This window comes from Myotis myotis, unplaced genomic scaffold, assembly GCF_014108235.1.
Source record: "Myotis myotis isolate mMyoMyo1 unplaced genomic scaffold, mMyoMyo1.p scaffold_m19_p_15, whole genome shotgun sequence".
NCBI lineage: Eukaryota > Metazoa > Chordata > Mammalia > Chiroptera > Vespertilionidae > Myotis > Myotis myotis.
Genome location: NW_023416319.1, coordinates 52,716,525 through 52,731,360, shown reverse-complemented (window position 1 = coordinate 52,731,360; position 14,836 = coordinate 52,716,525). Strand labels below are relative to the sequence as shown.

The following is a 14,836-nucleotide window of genomic DNA, read 5'->3' as shown; positions in this document are numbered from 1 at the left end:
TCCATCCACAACCCCCTCCTTCTATCCATAACCCCCTCCTTCCATCCACACCCCCTCCTTCCATCCACAACCCCCTCCTTCCATCCACACCCCCCTCCTTCCATCCACAACCCCCTCTCAGGGCCTGCTGGGGTTGCTCCCTGCCTCCCTTCAGCCCAGATCTGAGGAACCCTCTGAGCCTGCACTGCAGAGCCGGTGGTAGGGTGCATGGGGGTGGAACAGGGCCTCGGCGTGGCAGCTGGCACAAGCCCACTGCTGGTTAGTGACTGCACAGGGCCTGGCAACAGTCCTTGACAGAGGTACAGGCCCCACCCCCACCACCCCACTCCCTGCACCAGCCGGGCCCACGGGAAGGCCAGTGAGGGTCTGGAGAAGAAGCTGGCTTGGAGCCAGGCCAGGGGGCACGGTGGGCTGGGCAGCAGGCTTGCCCAGGCCGGGAGAGTCCTCCCAACATCCAAGGCTGGTTAGCGCCCATCTTGGGGTAGGACAGAGTGTGAGGAGAAGCCCGTGGAGTGAGACTGCTGGGAGCTGAGCTCACTGGGAGGCCTTGAGCCACTGCGAAGTGGGGTGATCTGTGCCTCGCATCCACGGGCATCCACGGTGAAGTACGCCACGCGGAACCACGGCTGCTGCCTGGCGATGCTGGGCTTGGGAGCCAGCAGGGCCGAGGGGAGCAGCAGGCATGGGCCCCACCAGGCTTGACCCACACTTCGCCCTCCCTCCTCCCCCTTTCCTTTTCTTCTTCTTCAGAGAACATACATCTTCACGTTTCTCTTGAGCTCCCGGGTCTTCATGCCCCCTCATGACCTGCTGGCCCGTGTAGGGCAGATCTACCTGGAGCAGAGGCAGCAGCTGGAGGCCGGGTCTGAGAAGGTAAAGGCGTGCTGACCTGATGCTACCTGTCCGGTGCCCCTGGCTGCCCCCACGCCTGCTCTAAGAGAAGCATGCTGAGCGCCAGCTGGCAGCATCTGGCTGAGCCTGGCCGGGCCCTCCCTGATGCCCTGGGATGTGCTCAGGGTGCTGGCATAACTGCTGTGGTGGGCCTTCACCCCCCTCCTGCTCAGGGCCAGTACCCCCCAGTGGAGGTCTGGCTCCATTGGTGCAAAAGAAGCCAGAGGGGCCTGGGTCCCTGCCTCCTCTAGGGGGTGGGGTGCAGCACCTCAGGCTGGGGTCTGCTCCTGGGAGTTCTCAGCGACTCAAACGGCCGTTTGCCACTGTTGTCCCTTTGACAGAGCCAGGCTGTGGGCAGTCAGGATGGTCAAGACACCGCAGCTCCGAGGCCCTGGGTCTTAGGTGAGGTGTTAGAAGCCCAGGGTCTGGTGCAGAGGGTGGCAGGCAAGCTGTCAGCCAGCTGGCAGGGCCTCCTGGGGCCGCGCAGAGCGGGCCTGACCCCTGACCGGGGACTGATGACCCTCCCTCCACCTTCCCGGAGGCCGCGCTCGGCAGGCTGTGCGGCAGAGGCCTGTGAAGCTGGGCCTTCTGAGCCTCCTCTTGAGAGGGGCCGTCCCGGGCGCTGTGGGCACCATGGGCACAGACACCGGCTGAAGCCTGGAGTTTCTGAAAATGAGTTCACTTAAGTGAAAAAGAGAACTACCTTAAGGGTGTCAACTGAGGGTCCTTGGCACCAATTCAATGCCAACGCGAATCTCTAATTAGGGGTATGGCAAAGAAGGAAACTTTATTCAGTGCAAGCAACTCAATTATGAAACAGCATGGCTGTCGTAAATGTTTCCTTCCACGTCCTGCGTGGTTCAGGGTTCAATATCTGGAAGATTAGCCGCACACAAATGAAATAGAAAAGACAAGAGATAATTTGGGAATATTGGGGGACCAGGCGGGTAAGTCCAACTCAAGAGGAAGGACTTCCACCCATGCTCAGTCCGCACCGACCTTTTATAGTCTGAGGTAAACAATGCAGTGGTTACCATAGTTACAGTTCTTGTGAGTTTCACCTGTTTTGATCATGTTTACACTCCCTGCACTTCCCTCAGCCCATTAGCTTCCCAGGTAAGATCTGGGGAGTGTTATAAGGTCAAGCCTAATTATGCTAAGAGGACTGAGCCCTCTAAGCTGGGACTTGTTTGTGACTTTGCCAGCAGGTCAGTCCGAGGCTCAACCCTATATCAGTTTCCCACACATGGCTGTGGCTACAGAACAGCTGTGGGCCAGCTCAGGATAGAGCAGTGATGGCGAACCTATGACACTCATTTTTTTGGTTGATTTTTCTTTGTTAAATGGCATTTAAATATATAAAATAAATATCAAAAATAAAAGTCTTTTTTTTACTATGGCTGCAAATATCAAAAAATTTCTATATGTGACACGGCACCAGAGTTAAGTTAGGGTTTTTCAAAATGCTGACACGCCGAGCTCAAAAGGTTCGCCATCACTGGGATAGTGTCACAGCTCAGTTCTGAAACAGCACGGCTGTGAGGCGGCTCTGGGGGCTCTGGCCAGTCATTGGTGTTTCAGCTCCAGCCAGGGAAACAATCTTCAGTGGAAGGGGAAGGTAAGCCCCCCAAGCAACAGGGAGCTGATTTATATAGAGAGAGGTCCCCGCCGCCGGTCCCAGATTGGTCTGTCCTTATGCAAATGAGAACTCCAAATCCTCACAGTTTGATTGGTCCAAAAAGCACTGTCCTGATTGGCTGGAATGGAGCGGCTCTGACTGGTGCTAATGGAGCTATAGCTGTGCAGCTCTGATTGGATGGGGAAAGTGTCAGTCCTATTGGTTGAACTAGGATTCCAGGAGCTCCTTTATAAGGCTTGGCTCCAACGGCAGGAACCCAGTGCAGATGGGCAGTTCAGTGCAGGCTTATCCCTGACGTGTGGCTTGCGTGAGAGACCCCCGTTTACAAACAGTTGCCTGGCAGTTTTTTAAAAATGTGAGCCCAGTTAGCTACCAAGAGCCCTCTGGGTAGGCATCTCCTTTCTCAGGGTCCCCAAGGCGAACACACAACAACGCAGGTATGACCAAACTGCTGGTGGCCCTGTGGGGGTCGTCCCGCCGAGCACAGCGGGCCTGGGGTGGTTTACCACTCGTTGTCTTGCCACTCACTCTGGTGGGTCGGCCTCACCTGTGCCTACCCCCAGGCCATGCTGAAGTCCTTCTCAGCCAAGATTGTGCAGCTGCTAAAGGAGTGGACAGAGGCCTTCCCCTGTGACTTCCAGGACGAGAAGGCCATGGCTGAACTGAAGGCCATCACCCACCGGATCATGCAGTGTGATGAGGTGAGGGCCTCCCTCAGCTCAGGGGGAGCTCCGTGTGTGTGTGTGTGTGTGTGTGTGTGTGTGCGCGTGCACACATGCGTGAAAGGGGTGAAGGTTCCTTAGGGACAGCTCTGGCCCTGCTCTGGCCCTCAGATCCCTTCTTCACAGGCAGCCCGCTAAGCCACCTGTCCAGAGGGCCTCAGAGGGGCCCACACTGTGCCCCACTCCGTCAGGCCTAGGTGCTCAGGGCAGGTTTGGGTCGGGCATGTGGGCTCAGCGTTGGGTATGTCCCGGGAGATGAGGCGGGTCCTCCTGAGAGGTGTGGTCTTGCCGCCAGCCCGTGCTGGCACCTCCATGCTCCCTGCCCCGCAGGAGAACGGCACGGTGAAGAAGGCCATTGCCCAGCTGACGCAGAGCCTGCTGCTGTCCCTGGCCGCCCGGAGCCAGCTGCAGGAGCTGCGGGAGAAGCTCCGCTCGCCGGCTGTGGACAAAGGGCCCATCCTCAAGGCCAAGCCCCCGGCCTCTCAGAAGGACATCCTGGGCGTGTGCTGTGACCCCCTGGTGCTGGCCCAGCAGCTGACTCACATTGAGCTGGTCAGTGCGCGCGAGCCGCTCAGGGCGGGCTGGGTGCGCGGACTCCTGCTTGTCCAGGGCCATGAGAGCCCCCACAGCTTTCGCAATGTCAGGACCACAGGCTTCCCTGCTGGGCGGGCGGGGTGTCAGGAGACCCCGATCACTGCCTCTGGCCGATGTGTCCACTTACAGCAGGTTTCTCTGTGCCTGGCCCCCAGGTCTCCGGGGGGCACAGCAGCCCTGTGTTAAGGGGAGGGGGAGGGTGGCCAGGACTAACGTGGCCCCAGGATGGAGGTGAGGGGCTTCGAGGGGGCGAGCCAGGCCTCCCACCCTGTCTCCTCATCCCGCCTGTGCCGGGCTGGGCAGGTCCCCTGAACATGGCAGCCACGGGCCGAGGCTTCCACCCCACTCCTTGCAGCCCTGCTCCCTCCGCTCCAGAGGATGGCCTTCCAGGCCCCGGGTGCTTGTGGAGGGGCCCGGGCAGGGATGGCCCCGGCGGGGTGCTCGGATCAAGGAGGGGCCCTTGCACACGCCTGCAGACTAGTTCTGACCGCCGCTCCGAACATGCCCTGCACGCCGAGTGGGGGCCTCGAGGCCGGAGGCTGACCACTCCTGTGCTGTCTCCCGCCCGCCCCAGGAGAGGGTCAGCAGCATCCACCCCCAGGACCTGATGCAGATCGTCAGCCACACGGACTCTCGGGACAAGCACAGGGTGAGGGGCTGGCCTGCGGGTGGGCCTGGACCTGCATCCCGTGCAGGGTGGGCGGGGACCCCAGGCAGCTCGCCTGAGCTCCGCTGGAGTGTCTGAGCCATGGATGTGGTCCGGCTTCCTGGCGCCTGCTCCAGGGGGTCAGTGGAGGCCGCACCGGGAGATGCATGCTGGGAGGGGGGCCCGTATTCCCAGGGGCCGGGGCACCTAGCCTGGCCTCCAAGGCGAGCCCTGGGCATTGTGGAGCCCCAGGCTGGCCTAGGGGACCTGTCCAGTGGCCCCCACTCACTATCACTTGCAGTTTCCTCCTCGGGACAAGGTCCCTGCCCCTCCGTTCTGGGCCAGGGCTGGGCAGCGGCACCAGCAGCGTCCTTGGGCTTCCCGTGACCTGCTGTGTCCTCCCCAGTGCCGAGGGGACCCGACCAAGACCTACAGCCTGGAGGCCTACGACAACTGGTTCAACTGCCTCAGCATGCTGGTGGCCACCGAGGTGTGCCGGGTACGCACCGCACAGCGGCCACGGGCGGTGGCGTCTCCTCCCCACCCCCACAGGGCTGCCCCAGACACGCTCAGGTGCTCCTGCCCCCCAGACGTTGACAATTTGCAAGTGGAGATAAGGAGCCTCCATTGCCAGGGCCTTGGAGCTGCTGCCCTCCCTGCCCCCGACACATCCGACTGTGATGCCTTAAATTGCGATGGAGACCCATCATGGAGGGCACCCTGTGCCCAGCACAGTCTGAGCTCATCCGGGCCCCTCAGGCCTCTCGCCATCCTCCTGCCCGCATCAGACACGCCACAGCTGTGTTTCCTGCCTCTGGAGCCCCCCTCCCGCCCCCCCCCCCCGGGTCTGACAGCTCTGTGGGCCCTGGGGCAGCTCCAAGCAGAGGCCCTCAGGGGCCAGTGGTGGGGGGCGCGGCCCTCGTGGCGCCCACGCTGAGGCTGCTGGCTGCCGCAGGTGGTGAAGAAGAAGCAGCGGACCCGCATGCTGGAGTTCTTCATCGACGTGGCCCGGGAATGCTTCAACATCGGGAACTTCAACTCCATGATGGCCATCATCTGTGAGTGTCCGGCCGGGCTGCCCACCCAGCTCCTCTCTGCCCACCTGCCCGCCCTGACCCTCCTCGCTTTTCTCTGCAGCTGGCATGAACCTCAGTCCTGTGGCTCGGCTGAAGAAAACATGGTCCAAAGTTAAGACGGCCAAGTTCGATGTCTTGGAGGTAGGCACCGGCCTCATCCTGTGTTGGCCTGAGGAGGTGGGCCTCCACCACACTGTACCCTTTGCTCAGGGCCTGCTGCCCGCAGTGCAGGCTGGGGCTGGGCTGTCCTCAGCCCTGCCTTCAGTCAGATCTGGCATCGCCTAAAGATGCTTCTGGGAGTAGTTGCTAAAGAGTTTGACAAAAGTGGGCCCCTGAGCCCTGCAGTGGTTGATGCTGACTCAGCAGACGTGGGCCTTTCTTGGCCCAACTTTCTGCGGCACTAGACCCTCCGGGTGGCCCAGGGCTGACGGGTGAGTTCACGCACAGCCTGGCCCAGATGTATTTGATCACAGAGTTCGTTTTTTTGCAAATGTGTGTCTGTGTGGCTGGTCAGAATTGGGAGTTGTCGATCTAAGCAGGGGGGCAAAGGAGGGCTTGAAAGGAAGGAGGAGAGAGCAGGCCCAGGAGGGCAGGGAAGAGGCGTGGGGGCTGTGCGGCTTCTCTGCAGCTCTCCTGTGATGCTCAGACCCAGACCCAGATGGCCCTGCGCTCAGCCGGCACCTCTGGGCCCCTCCTGGAAGGGAGGCCTTTTCTGGGTGACAGTCCCAGTTGACCAGAGGGGAAGTGCCTTCCTCATCAGCGGGCTCTCTCCTCTGCAAAGGGGGCGGGGGAAGCACTGCCCACCACATGCATCCTCCCCCCTCCCTCCCTCCCTCCCATCCGCACACAGCACCACATGGATCCTTCCAGCAACTTCTGCAACTACCGCACGGCCCTCCAGGGGGCCACACAGAGGTCCCAGATGGCCAACAGCAGCCGAGAGAAGATTGTGATTCCTGTGTTCAACCTTTTCGTCAAGGACATCTACTTCCTGCACAAAATCCACACCAACCACCTGCCTAATGGGCACATCAACTTCAAGGTGAGCTCAGCCCCATTGTGGCCCAGAGGGAGGGCCGGGCTGTCCCAGCACAGAGCAGGGCAGGCCTCCCGGCCGCCCAGGGCAGGCAGGACCCACCTGTGCAGGAGAGCGGCAAGGCCATGGCCCTGCGCAGAGGGCCTGTAGGACTGGCAGCTCCAAGGTGGTCACACTATGTGACCTCAAGCTGTGAGGTTGGCCCCACCCTTCTGGGTGGGTGCCCTGGTTATAGGGCCTGGAGCCACAGGAACCTCCATTTGCCCAGGACACTGGTCCCGACACTGGTCCCACTGGGAGAACCAGGAAGGCTTTAGGTAAGAGGGACTCGAGCTGGGAGGAGGAGGCAGCAGAACTCCAGATGGAAACAAAGGCCTGTCTGGCCAACGGCAGGAGGGTAGGACAAAGGTGCTTGCGGAGGTGCAGGGGGAGCTGTGTGCTCACCTCACATAGGTCAGGGGTGGGGTTGGGAGGTGCAAGGAGAGCTGGGTATCCAGCGCTCACCTCACAGGTCAGGGTGGGAGGGGGTTATGGATTCCCACACGGGCCCCAGAGAGTGGCATGATGACATGCTCAGATGGGTGGTGCTGTCTGGTCTGGCTGGGCTGACTGCCTCAGCTCGGGGTCAGGGGTGGGGCCCTGTTGGGGTCCCTGAGCAGGGGCCGCCAGCCTGATGGCCCAGGTGGAGGGCAGGACGGTGCGTGCTCTGGGACGCCTGCTGGCTCTGACGCTGCACAACGTGCTCATGCTCGTGGCCACGCAGCCAGCTGTGCGGAGCCCCCGCCTCCGGTGCTGGCACTGGGCAGGGAGCAGCACTGGCCCTGACCGAGGTGACAGGGACACCGCTGTCCTCTGCCCCTGCAGAAATTTTGGGAGATCTCCAGACAGATCCACGAGTTCATGACCTGGACGCGGGTGGAGTGTCCCTTTGAAAAGGACAAGAAGATTCAGAACTACCTGCTTACGGCGCCCATCTACAGCGAGGAAGGTGAGGCCGCCCCGCCTGGCAGCAGCCCCCACAGCACCTGGCCTCGACTCCCCCTTGTTGGTCTCCATGGGGGGCTGATCACTATCCCCACACCACACAGGAGAAGCCCAGCCACAGGTGAGTTTGTGAGGGCGGGTGGTGGGCAGAGGACAGAAGAAGGATAAGGACAAAGGAGACCAGTCTCTGAGGCCACTTGAGAGCCAGGCAGGTTCAGACCAGCGCTCAGAACCCAGCACCAAGCAGGGCCCCCGAGCAGGTAGCTGGGAGCGCGGGGCCTCGAGGGGCCTGGGACCTCCCACGGCAGAGATCTGTGGACGAGCCCCGCCAGAGGCCACTGCCCCTGGGTCCCGGAGTCCCTTCTTAGCCTCGCTGTCCCCGCCATGAGGGCTGGAGAAGGGACAGGGGTGGGCTGACTGCATGCGGACATGCGTCTGAGCGGCCCTCCGTCTCTCAGCACTCTTCATCGCCTCCTTCGAAAGCGAAGGGCCTGAGAACCACATGGAGAAGGACAGCTGGAAGACCCTGAGGTAGGAGAACTGAAGGGGCCACCCAGGCAAGGAGGGGAGAGGACGGGGACGGGCATCATGGACCTGCCTTCTGGAAGGCAGCCGAGGGCGCGGGAGGAAGGGGTCTAGGCAGCTGCCAGTGGAAGGAGGCTGAGGACCTGGGTTTGAATGTCCCGCCTCGCCGCCCCCCCCCCCCCTCCCCCGCCCCCAATGGCCGGGGCCTGGAGTCCAGGCCTCCGGACTGCTGGGGAGGGGCCTGCCAGCCGCTGACTGCTGTGCCCGTCCCCTCTAGGACCACTCTCCTCAACAGAGCCTGAAGCGTGGGCGCGGCCTGTGACTGAGGACGCGCACGTGAACCGAGCTTTAACCTTGACCTGGGTGGAGATGGGGCGGCCTCACTGGTTGGGGCCCATTTTGTATATAACTTTTATGGAAAAAATGGTAATTATTTCATGCATCAACCTTTGGCGCAAAGTGTTTTTGTTCCTTTTAAATAACAGGGCAGCGCCCTGGTTCAGGGAGGGGTGGGGAAGGAGTATCATGGGAGATGGCATCCATGATAACATCTTGGCCTAATGAAGCGTAGATTTTTATTTTCTACTTTTGATTATATTCACCGAATGAGAAAATATTTTAAAAAACCCAACCAAAACCAATGTGAGCCCTGCCTGCTTGGACGCCCTTCCAGCCAGTGTCTCGGATGTCAGGGCTGGTGCCTTAGAGGGTCCCAGAGGGCGGCCCGCTCTGCTCAGGCCGCAGCGCCCGCGGCCGGCGGCGCCTGCCCGCAAAGCCTGGGCCCACGAAGCCAGGGCCGCAGCTTCCAGGTTCCCACAAGGCCTTGGGAGGCCAGGAGGTCTCGTTCGCATACTTCTGGAAGCAAACCTTTGAGTGCGGGCTTTCCAAAGTTTACATTTCCTTTTCCTTTATCAGGGATTTCTGGGGTCGGGGGGGAGGGGCAGGGGGACACCTGGCGGCATATTTTTCTGTTGGAACATGTCTGGCCAATCTTTCTTCAACTGCATTTTAGGAAAATAGAAAATCTAAAATAACGAAAGGTGAGGGAGTTGTGCAATTGTCCGTTTTCTCGGTGTACGTGGGACACACTCTGCCCAGCACTGGGAGGCAGTTTCCACTCCCAGACGCACGGAGCACTCTCCACGGCGACATCCTGGCCGTGGGCCGGGGCCGCCCTGCTCCCTGAGAGCGGGAGGTGGGCCATCCACGCGGACTGCGTGGCCCTCGTGGTGGCTTTCCTTTGTGGCGCTCCTCACCCTGGTCTCTCCATACGCCTGGCTCTGCAGGCGCCTCCAGCGGGAGGCCTGCCAGCTGCTGCTCCCACCGCTCCCGGGACACCCGGAGGTGTGGGCCAGGCCTCAGGAAGGGGTGGCTCTGTGGTCGCTGCTGCCGTCGCCTGTAACTGGGTGGAGCGAGAATATTTACACTGTATTGTCACAGTGTTTTTGCACTTTCCAGATGTCCTAGATAGTACATATTGTATATTGATAGTACATATCGCTTTGTTTATGTATTTGAGATAAAGGCTTAAACCTGAGAGTATATATTTGGAATACGAGTTAGAGCATTTTCTGTCCACGTGTAAGGAGTTTCCCGTCACCTCCACGTCGGGGGCCCAGTTGTGCGCTCACCTCACCTGTCTGTGCTGCCACTTCATCTTCCCAGTTGGGTCCATCTCCTGACTGTGATGTGCTGGTATTTTGAGATGAACTGTGAGCATCAAGCTGTACTGTAACACAGCATGTCAGCTGTTGGTGTGACTGGACATACTTGCATCAATAAAAGAACATGTTGCTCCCCTCGTGTGCCTGTCCTCTGCGGCCGGGCCGGCCGGCTCTGCCAGGGCCCCGCGGACTTTTCAACGGGAGCAGGCCGCTCTCATCCACACCGCTTCCTGACAGAGGGCTTCGCGGGTGAAAAGTGCGAAACGGCCCTCCCACAGGTGGCAGGTCCCAGCCGGCGGTCCTCAGAGTTAGGTCCCAGATGTCAGCAGCTGCTGTGTGACACGGCCATGTTCAGTGTGGGAAACCCAACTTCAATGAGATGGTCAGGGCTCCTCTACTGCAGGACTGACCGAACACGCAGAGTCGTGGGCTCCGTGGTCTCTTCCGGGGCGGGGGAGGCTGGGCACCTGTGGCATCTCCCTAAAGGGCAGTTGGCAGAACGCAGTCCCGTTGTAATGAATCACCTTCAAGAGCACTAAAGACAAGGGGGTGGGGGCACGTGAGGGCCTGTGGGACTGAAGGACAAGGAGACTAGGAGGGAAGCCGAACTCCCACCTGCTTTTCTCTGGCCGGTCCCACTGCCACCTGTTTACAGCGCCCGGGCCCCACGAGGTCCACGGTCAGAGCCCACCAACCCTTCCTGCTCCTCAGAGTAACCAGCCCACTTGAATGTGTGCAAGGTCTGTCGTGCCCACTAGACTAGCGCTGCCCAACAGCCCCTTGTGCTGAGACGGAATGTCCTGTGTCTGCATGTCCTTACAGCAGCGTGAGTGACACAGCAGCTATTGAGTGACACAGCAGCTACTGAGTGACACAGCAGCTATTGAGTGACACAGCAGCTATTGAGCGGCACAGCAGCTATTGAGTGGCACAGCAGCTATTGAGTGACACAGCAGCTATTGAGTGACACAGCAGCTATTGAGTGGCACAGCAGCTGTGAGCAACACAGCAGCTATTGAGTGACACAGCAGCTGTGACACAGCAGCTATTGAGTGACACAGCAGCTATTGAGCGACACAGCAGCTATTGAGTGGCACAGCAGCTATTGAGTGACACAGCAGCTATTGAGTGGCACAGCAGCTATTGAGTGACACAGCAGCTATTGAGTGACACAGCAGCTACTGAGTGACACAGCAGCTATTGAGTGACACAGCAGCTACTGAGTGACACAGCAGCTATTGAGTGACACAGCAGCTATTGAGAGGCACAGCAGCTATTGAGTGGCACAGCAGCTATTGAGCGGCACAGCAGCTATTGAGTGACACAGCAGCTACTGAGTGACACAGCAGCTATTGAGTGACACAGCAGCTACTGAGTGACACAGCAGCTATTGAGTGACACAGCAGCTATTGAGTGGCACAGCAGCTGTGAGCAACACAGCAGCTATTGAGTGACACAGCAGCTATTGAGTGACACAGCAGCTATTGAGTGACACAGCAGCTGTGAGCAACACAGCAGCTATTGAGTGACACAGCAGCTATTGAGTGACACAGCAGCTATTGAGTGACACAGCAGCTGTGAGCAACACAGCAGCTATTGAGTGACACAGCAGCTGTGACACAGCAGCTATTGAGTGACACAGCAGCTATTGAGTGACACAGCAGCTATTGAGTGACACAGCAGCTGTGAGCAACACAGCAGCTATTGAGTGACACAGCAGCTGTGACACAGCAGCTATTGAGTGACACAGCAGCTATTGAGTGTCACAGCAGCTATTGAGTGGCACAGCAGCTATTGAGTGGCACAGCAGCTGTGACACAGCAGCGATTGAGTGACACAGCAGCTATTGAGTGACACAGCAGCTATTGAGTGGCACAGCAGCTATTGAGTGGCACAGCAGCTATTGAGTGACACAGCAGCTGTGAGCAACACAGCAGCTATTGAGTGACACAGCAGCTGTGACACAGCAGCTATTGAGTGGCACAGCAGCTGTGAGCAACACAGCAGCTATTGAGTGACACAGCAGCTGTGACACAGCAGCTATTGAGTGACACAGCAGCTATTGAGTGACACAGCAGCTATTGAGTGGCACAGCAGCTATTGAGTGGCACAGCAGCTATTGAGTGGCACAGCAGCTATTGAGTGACACAGCAGCTGTGAGCAACACAGCAGCTATTGAGTGACACAGCAGCTGTGACACAGCAGCTATTGAGTGGCACAGCAGCTGTGAGCAACACAGCAGCTATTGAGTGACACAGCAGCTGTGTCACAGCAGCTATTGAGTGACACAGCAGCTATTGAGTGACACAGCAGCTATTGAGTGGCACAGCAGCTATTGAGTGGCACAGCAGCTATTGAGTGACACAGCAGCTGTGAGCAACACAGCAGCTATTGAGTGACACAGCAGCTATTGAGTGACACAGCAGCTATTGAGTGACACAGCAGCTATTGAGTGGCACAGCAGCTATTGAGTGGCACAGCAGCTATTGAGTGGCACAGCAGCTGTGAGCAACATAGCAGCTACTGAGTGACACAGCAGCTGTGACACAGCAGCTATTGAGTGACACAGCAGTGTGAGTGACACAGCAGCTATTGAGTGGCACAGCAGCTATTGAGTGGCACAGCAGCTATTGAGTGGCACAGCAGTGTGAGTGACACAGCAGCTATTGAGTGACACAGCAGCTATTGAGTGACACAGCAGCTATTGAGCGGCACAGCAGCTATTGAGTGACACAGCAGCTACTGAGTGACACAGCAGCTATTGAGTGGCACAGCAGCTGTGAGCAACACAGCAGCTATTGAGTGACACAGCAGCTATTGAGTGACACAGCAGCTATTGAGTGACACAGCAGCTATTGAGTGGCACAGCAGCTGTGAGCAACACAGCAGCTATTGAGTGACACAGCAGCTGTGACACAGCAGCTATTGAGTGTCACAGCAGCTATTGAGTGGCACAGCAGCTATTGAGTGGCACAGCAGCTACTGAGTGACACAGCAGCTGTGACACAGCAGCGATTGAGTGACACAGCAGCTACTGAGTGACACAGCAGCTATTGAGTGGCACAGCAGCTATTGAGTGGCACAGCAGCTATTGAGTGGCACAGCAGCTGTGAGCAACATAGCAGCTACTGAGTGACACAGCAGCTGTGACACAGCAGCTATTGAGTGACACAGCAGCTATTGAGTGACACAGCAGTGTGAGTGACACAGCAGCTATTGAGTGACACAGCAGCTACTGAGTGACACAGCAGCTATTGAGTGACACAGCAGCTACTGAGTGACACAGCAGTGTGAGTGACACAGCAGCTATTGAGTGACACAGCAGCTATTGAGTGACACAGCAGCTACTGAGTGACACAGCAGCTATTGAGTGACACAGCAGCTACTGAGTGACACAGCAGCTATTGAGTGACACAGCAGCTACTGAGTGACACAGCAGCTATTGAGTGACACAGCAGCTACTGAGTGACACAGTAGCTGTGAGTGACACAGCCCTGAGCACTGACATGCAGCCAGGCGACCTGGGTGTGCCTTTAGATAGCTGGTGGCCACTGTACTGGACAGAAGGCTGCCTCCTTCCCCAGGGCCCATGGTCAGCACACACTAGTTGCTCAGGGGCTTGTGGAACAAACAAGAACACCTGTGAGGATGTGAATTTGGGGTAAATGGCATCACTTTTTAGGTCTTTAAATTCAGTGGCCTCCTGATTTCTTGATAAAGTTAATTTTGGAAGTTTCTACCCATCTCATCCGAGAAGAGCAGCACATTTTGGGTCTGTGTCTTGAACATGGAGCTTTGGCTGGGAGTGGACAGCCGCTCGCTTGGCTGGCTGGTGCTCTCCCCGTCACCCACAGCCTGGGAACTTGTTTGGAATTAATGCCCAGGGCCCCACTGCACACCTGGGCGTCCGGGCAGCGGGGGTGGCGGGGAGTTGTTCTGCAGGAATTGGCTCCTGCTCACCCTCACAACCCCTCCCAGGAACCGTCTCAGACACAGCACGCTCAAACCGGCCGCACGCCTGCACCGCACGGCTGTCCTGTTCCCACACATTCACATGCTTGGAGCCTCCTCACATCTTCCTGGCGGGGCACGCTCTGCTCCTCCAGGCCCTGTCCTCCTCCACATTACCCTGCTGGCGCCTGCCTCCTGCACACGCCTCGGCTCTCGCTGTGTGGGAGCCCCGTGTGTGGCCAGAGGCCAACCTCGCGTGCAGTTGCTAACAACGTCATATGATGACTGAATGTCACCCCTCACTTCACACACATTTCAGGCACAACTCTGTTACAGATCAGATGTGACTGGAAGGTAAGCTAAGGATCTCCACTAAGGCCAAGGAGACTTCTGTGACAAAACTAAGATTATTTGTGAAATACACACCTACTACCCCTGTGAGTAAAATGCATGTCTGATTCCTTAGGGAGGCGAGACAGGCTACCAGGTGTACCGGTTAATAATGCGGATTCTATCATCAACGAAAACAGGATAATTTCAAGAGAAGCATCAAAAGTGCTTTATTCAAAGTAATGTCCATCGCTAGCTACACATTCCCCCATCTTTCAGGTAATTTGTAGATACCGTCACAATAGAACTTTTCTTGTTTGAGGCAAACCATTCAGAGACCCAATTTTCCACTTCTTCATGTTTTGAAGTGCTGCTCAGAAAGTGTGTGTGCCATTGATCGGAACAAGTGGTAATCTGAAGGAGCAAGGTCTGGTGAATACGGCAGGTGTGTTAATACTTCCCAGGCAAGATCTTTTTAACATGTCTTTAACTGGTTTTGAAGTGTGTGATGGTGCATCATCATGAAGCAAAATTACTTTGCCATGTCTTCTGGCACATTCTGGTCATTTCATGATCAAAGCATGGTTCAAACTGATTATTTGTTTTTGGTAGTGATCAGTATTAACAGTTTCACCTGGTTTTAGAAGCTCATAATACACCACACCTTCCTGATCCCACCAAACGCAGAGCATTGTCTTCTTTCCAAAGCGATTTGGTCTTGCAGTCAATGTTGATGGTTGACCTGGATCAACCCATGACTTTGTGCATTTGGGATTCT

The 14,836-nt window shown here is 57.7% G+C and overlaps 1 protein-coding gene across 4 annotated transcripts in view; it reads left to right on the top strand.

Annotated features, from left to right (window-relative positions):
* RASGEF1A (RasGEF domain family member 1A) overlaps positions 1 to 9,032 on the top strand; it is a 72,126-nt gene extending 63,094 nt beyond the window's left edge. For all 4 annotated transcript variants that reach the window (XM_036337304.1, XM_036337305.1, XM_036337303.1 and 1 more), the window contains exons 3-13: positions 751 to 873; positions 3,094 to 3,231; positions 3,583 to 3,804; positions 4,421 to 4,495; positions 4,899 to 4,991; positions 5,448 to 5,550; positions 5,630 to 5,709; positions 6,419 to 6,610; positions 7,469 to 7,592; positions 8,047 to 8,119; positions 8,391 to 9,032. In XM_036337304.1, coding sequence (XP_036193197.1) covers positions 751 to 873; positions 3,094 to 3,231; positions 3,583 to 3,804; positions 4,421 to 4,495; positions 4,899 to 4,991; positions 5,448 to 5,550; positions 5,630 to 5,709; positions 6,419 to 6,610; positions 7,469 to 7,592; positions 8,047 to 8,119; positions 8,391 to 8,415 — 1,248 coding nt within the window. In that variant the 3' untranslated portion in view covers positions 8,416 to 9,032. The remainder of the gene's footprint in view (positions 1 to 750; positions 874 to 3,093; positions 3,232 to 3,582; positions 3,805 to 4,420; positions 4,496 to 4,898; positions 4,992 to 5,447; positions 5,551 to 5,629; positions 5,710 to 6,418; positions 6,611 to 7,468; positions 7,593 to 8,046; positions 8,120 to 8,390) is intronic.
* The last annotated feature ends 5,804 nt before the right edge of the window (positions 9,033 to 14,836 follow it).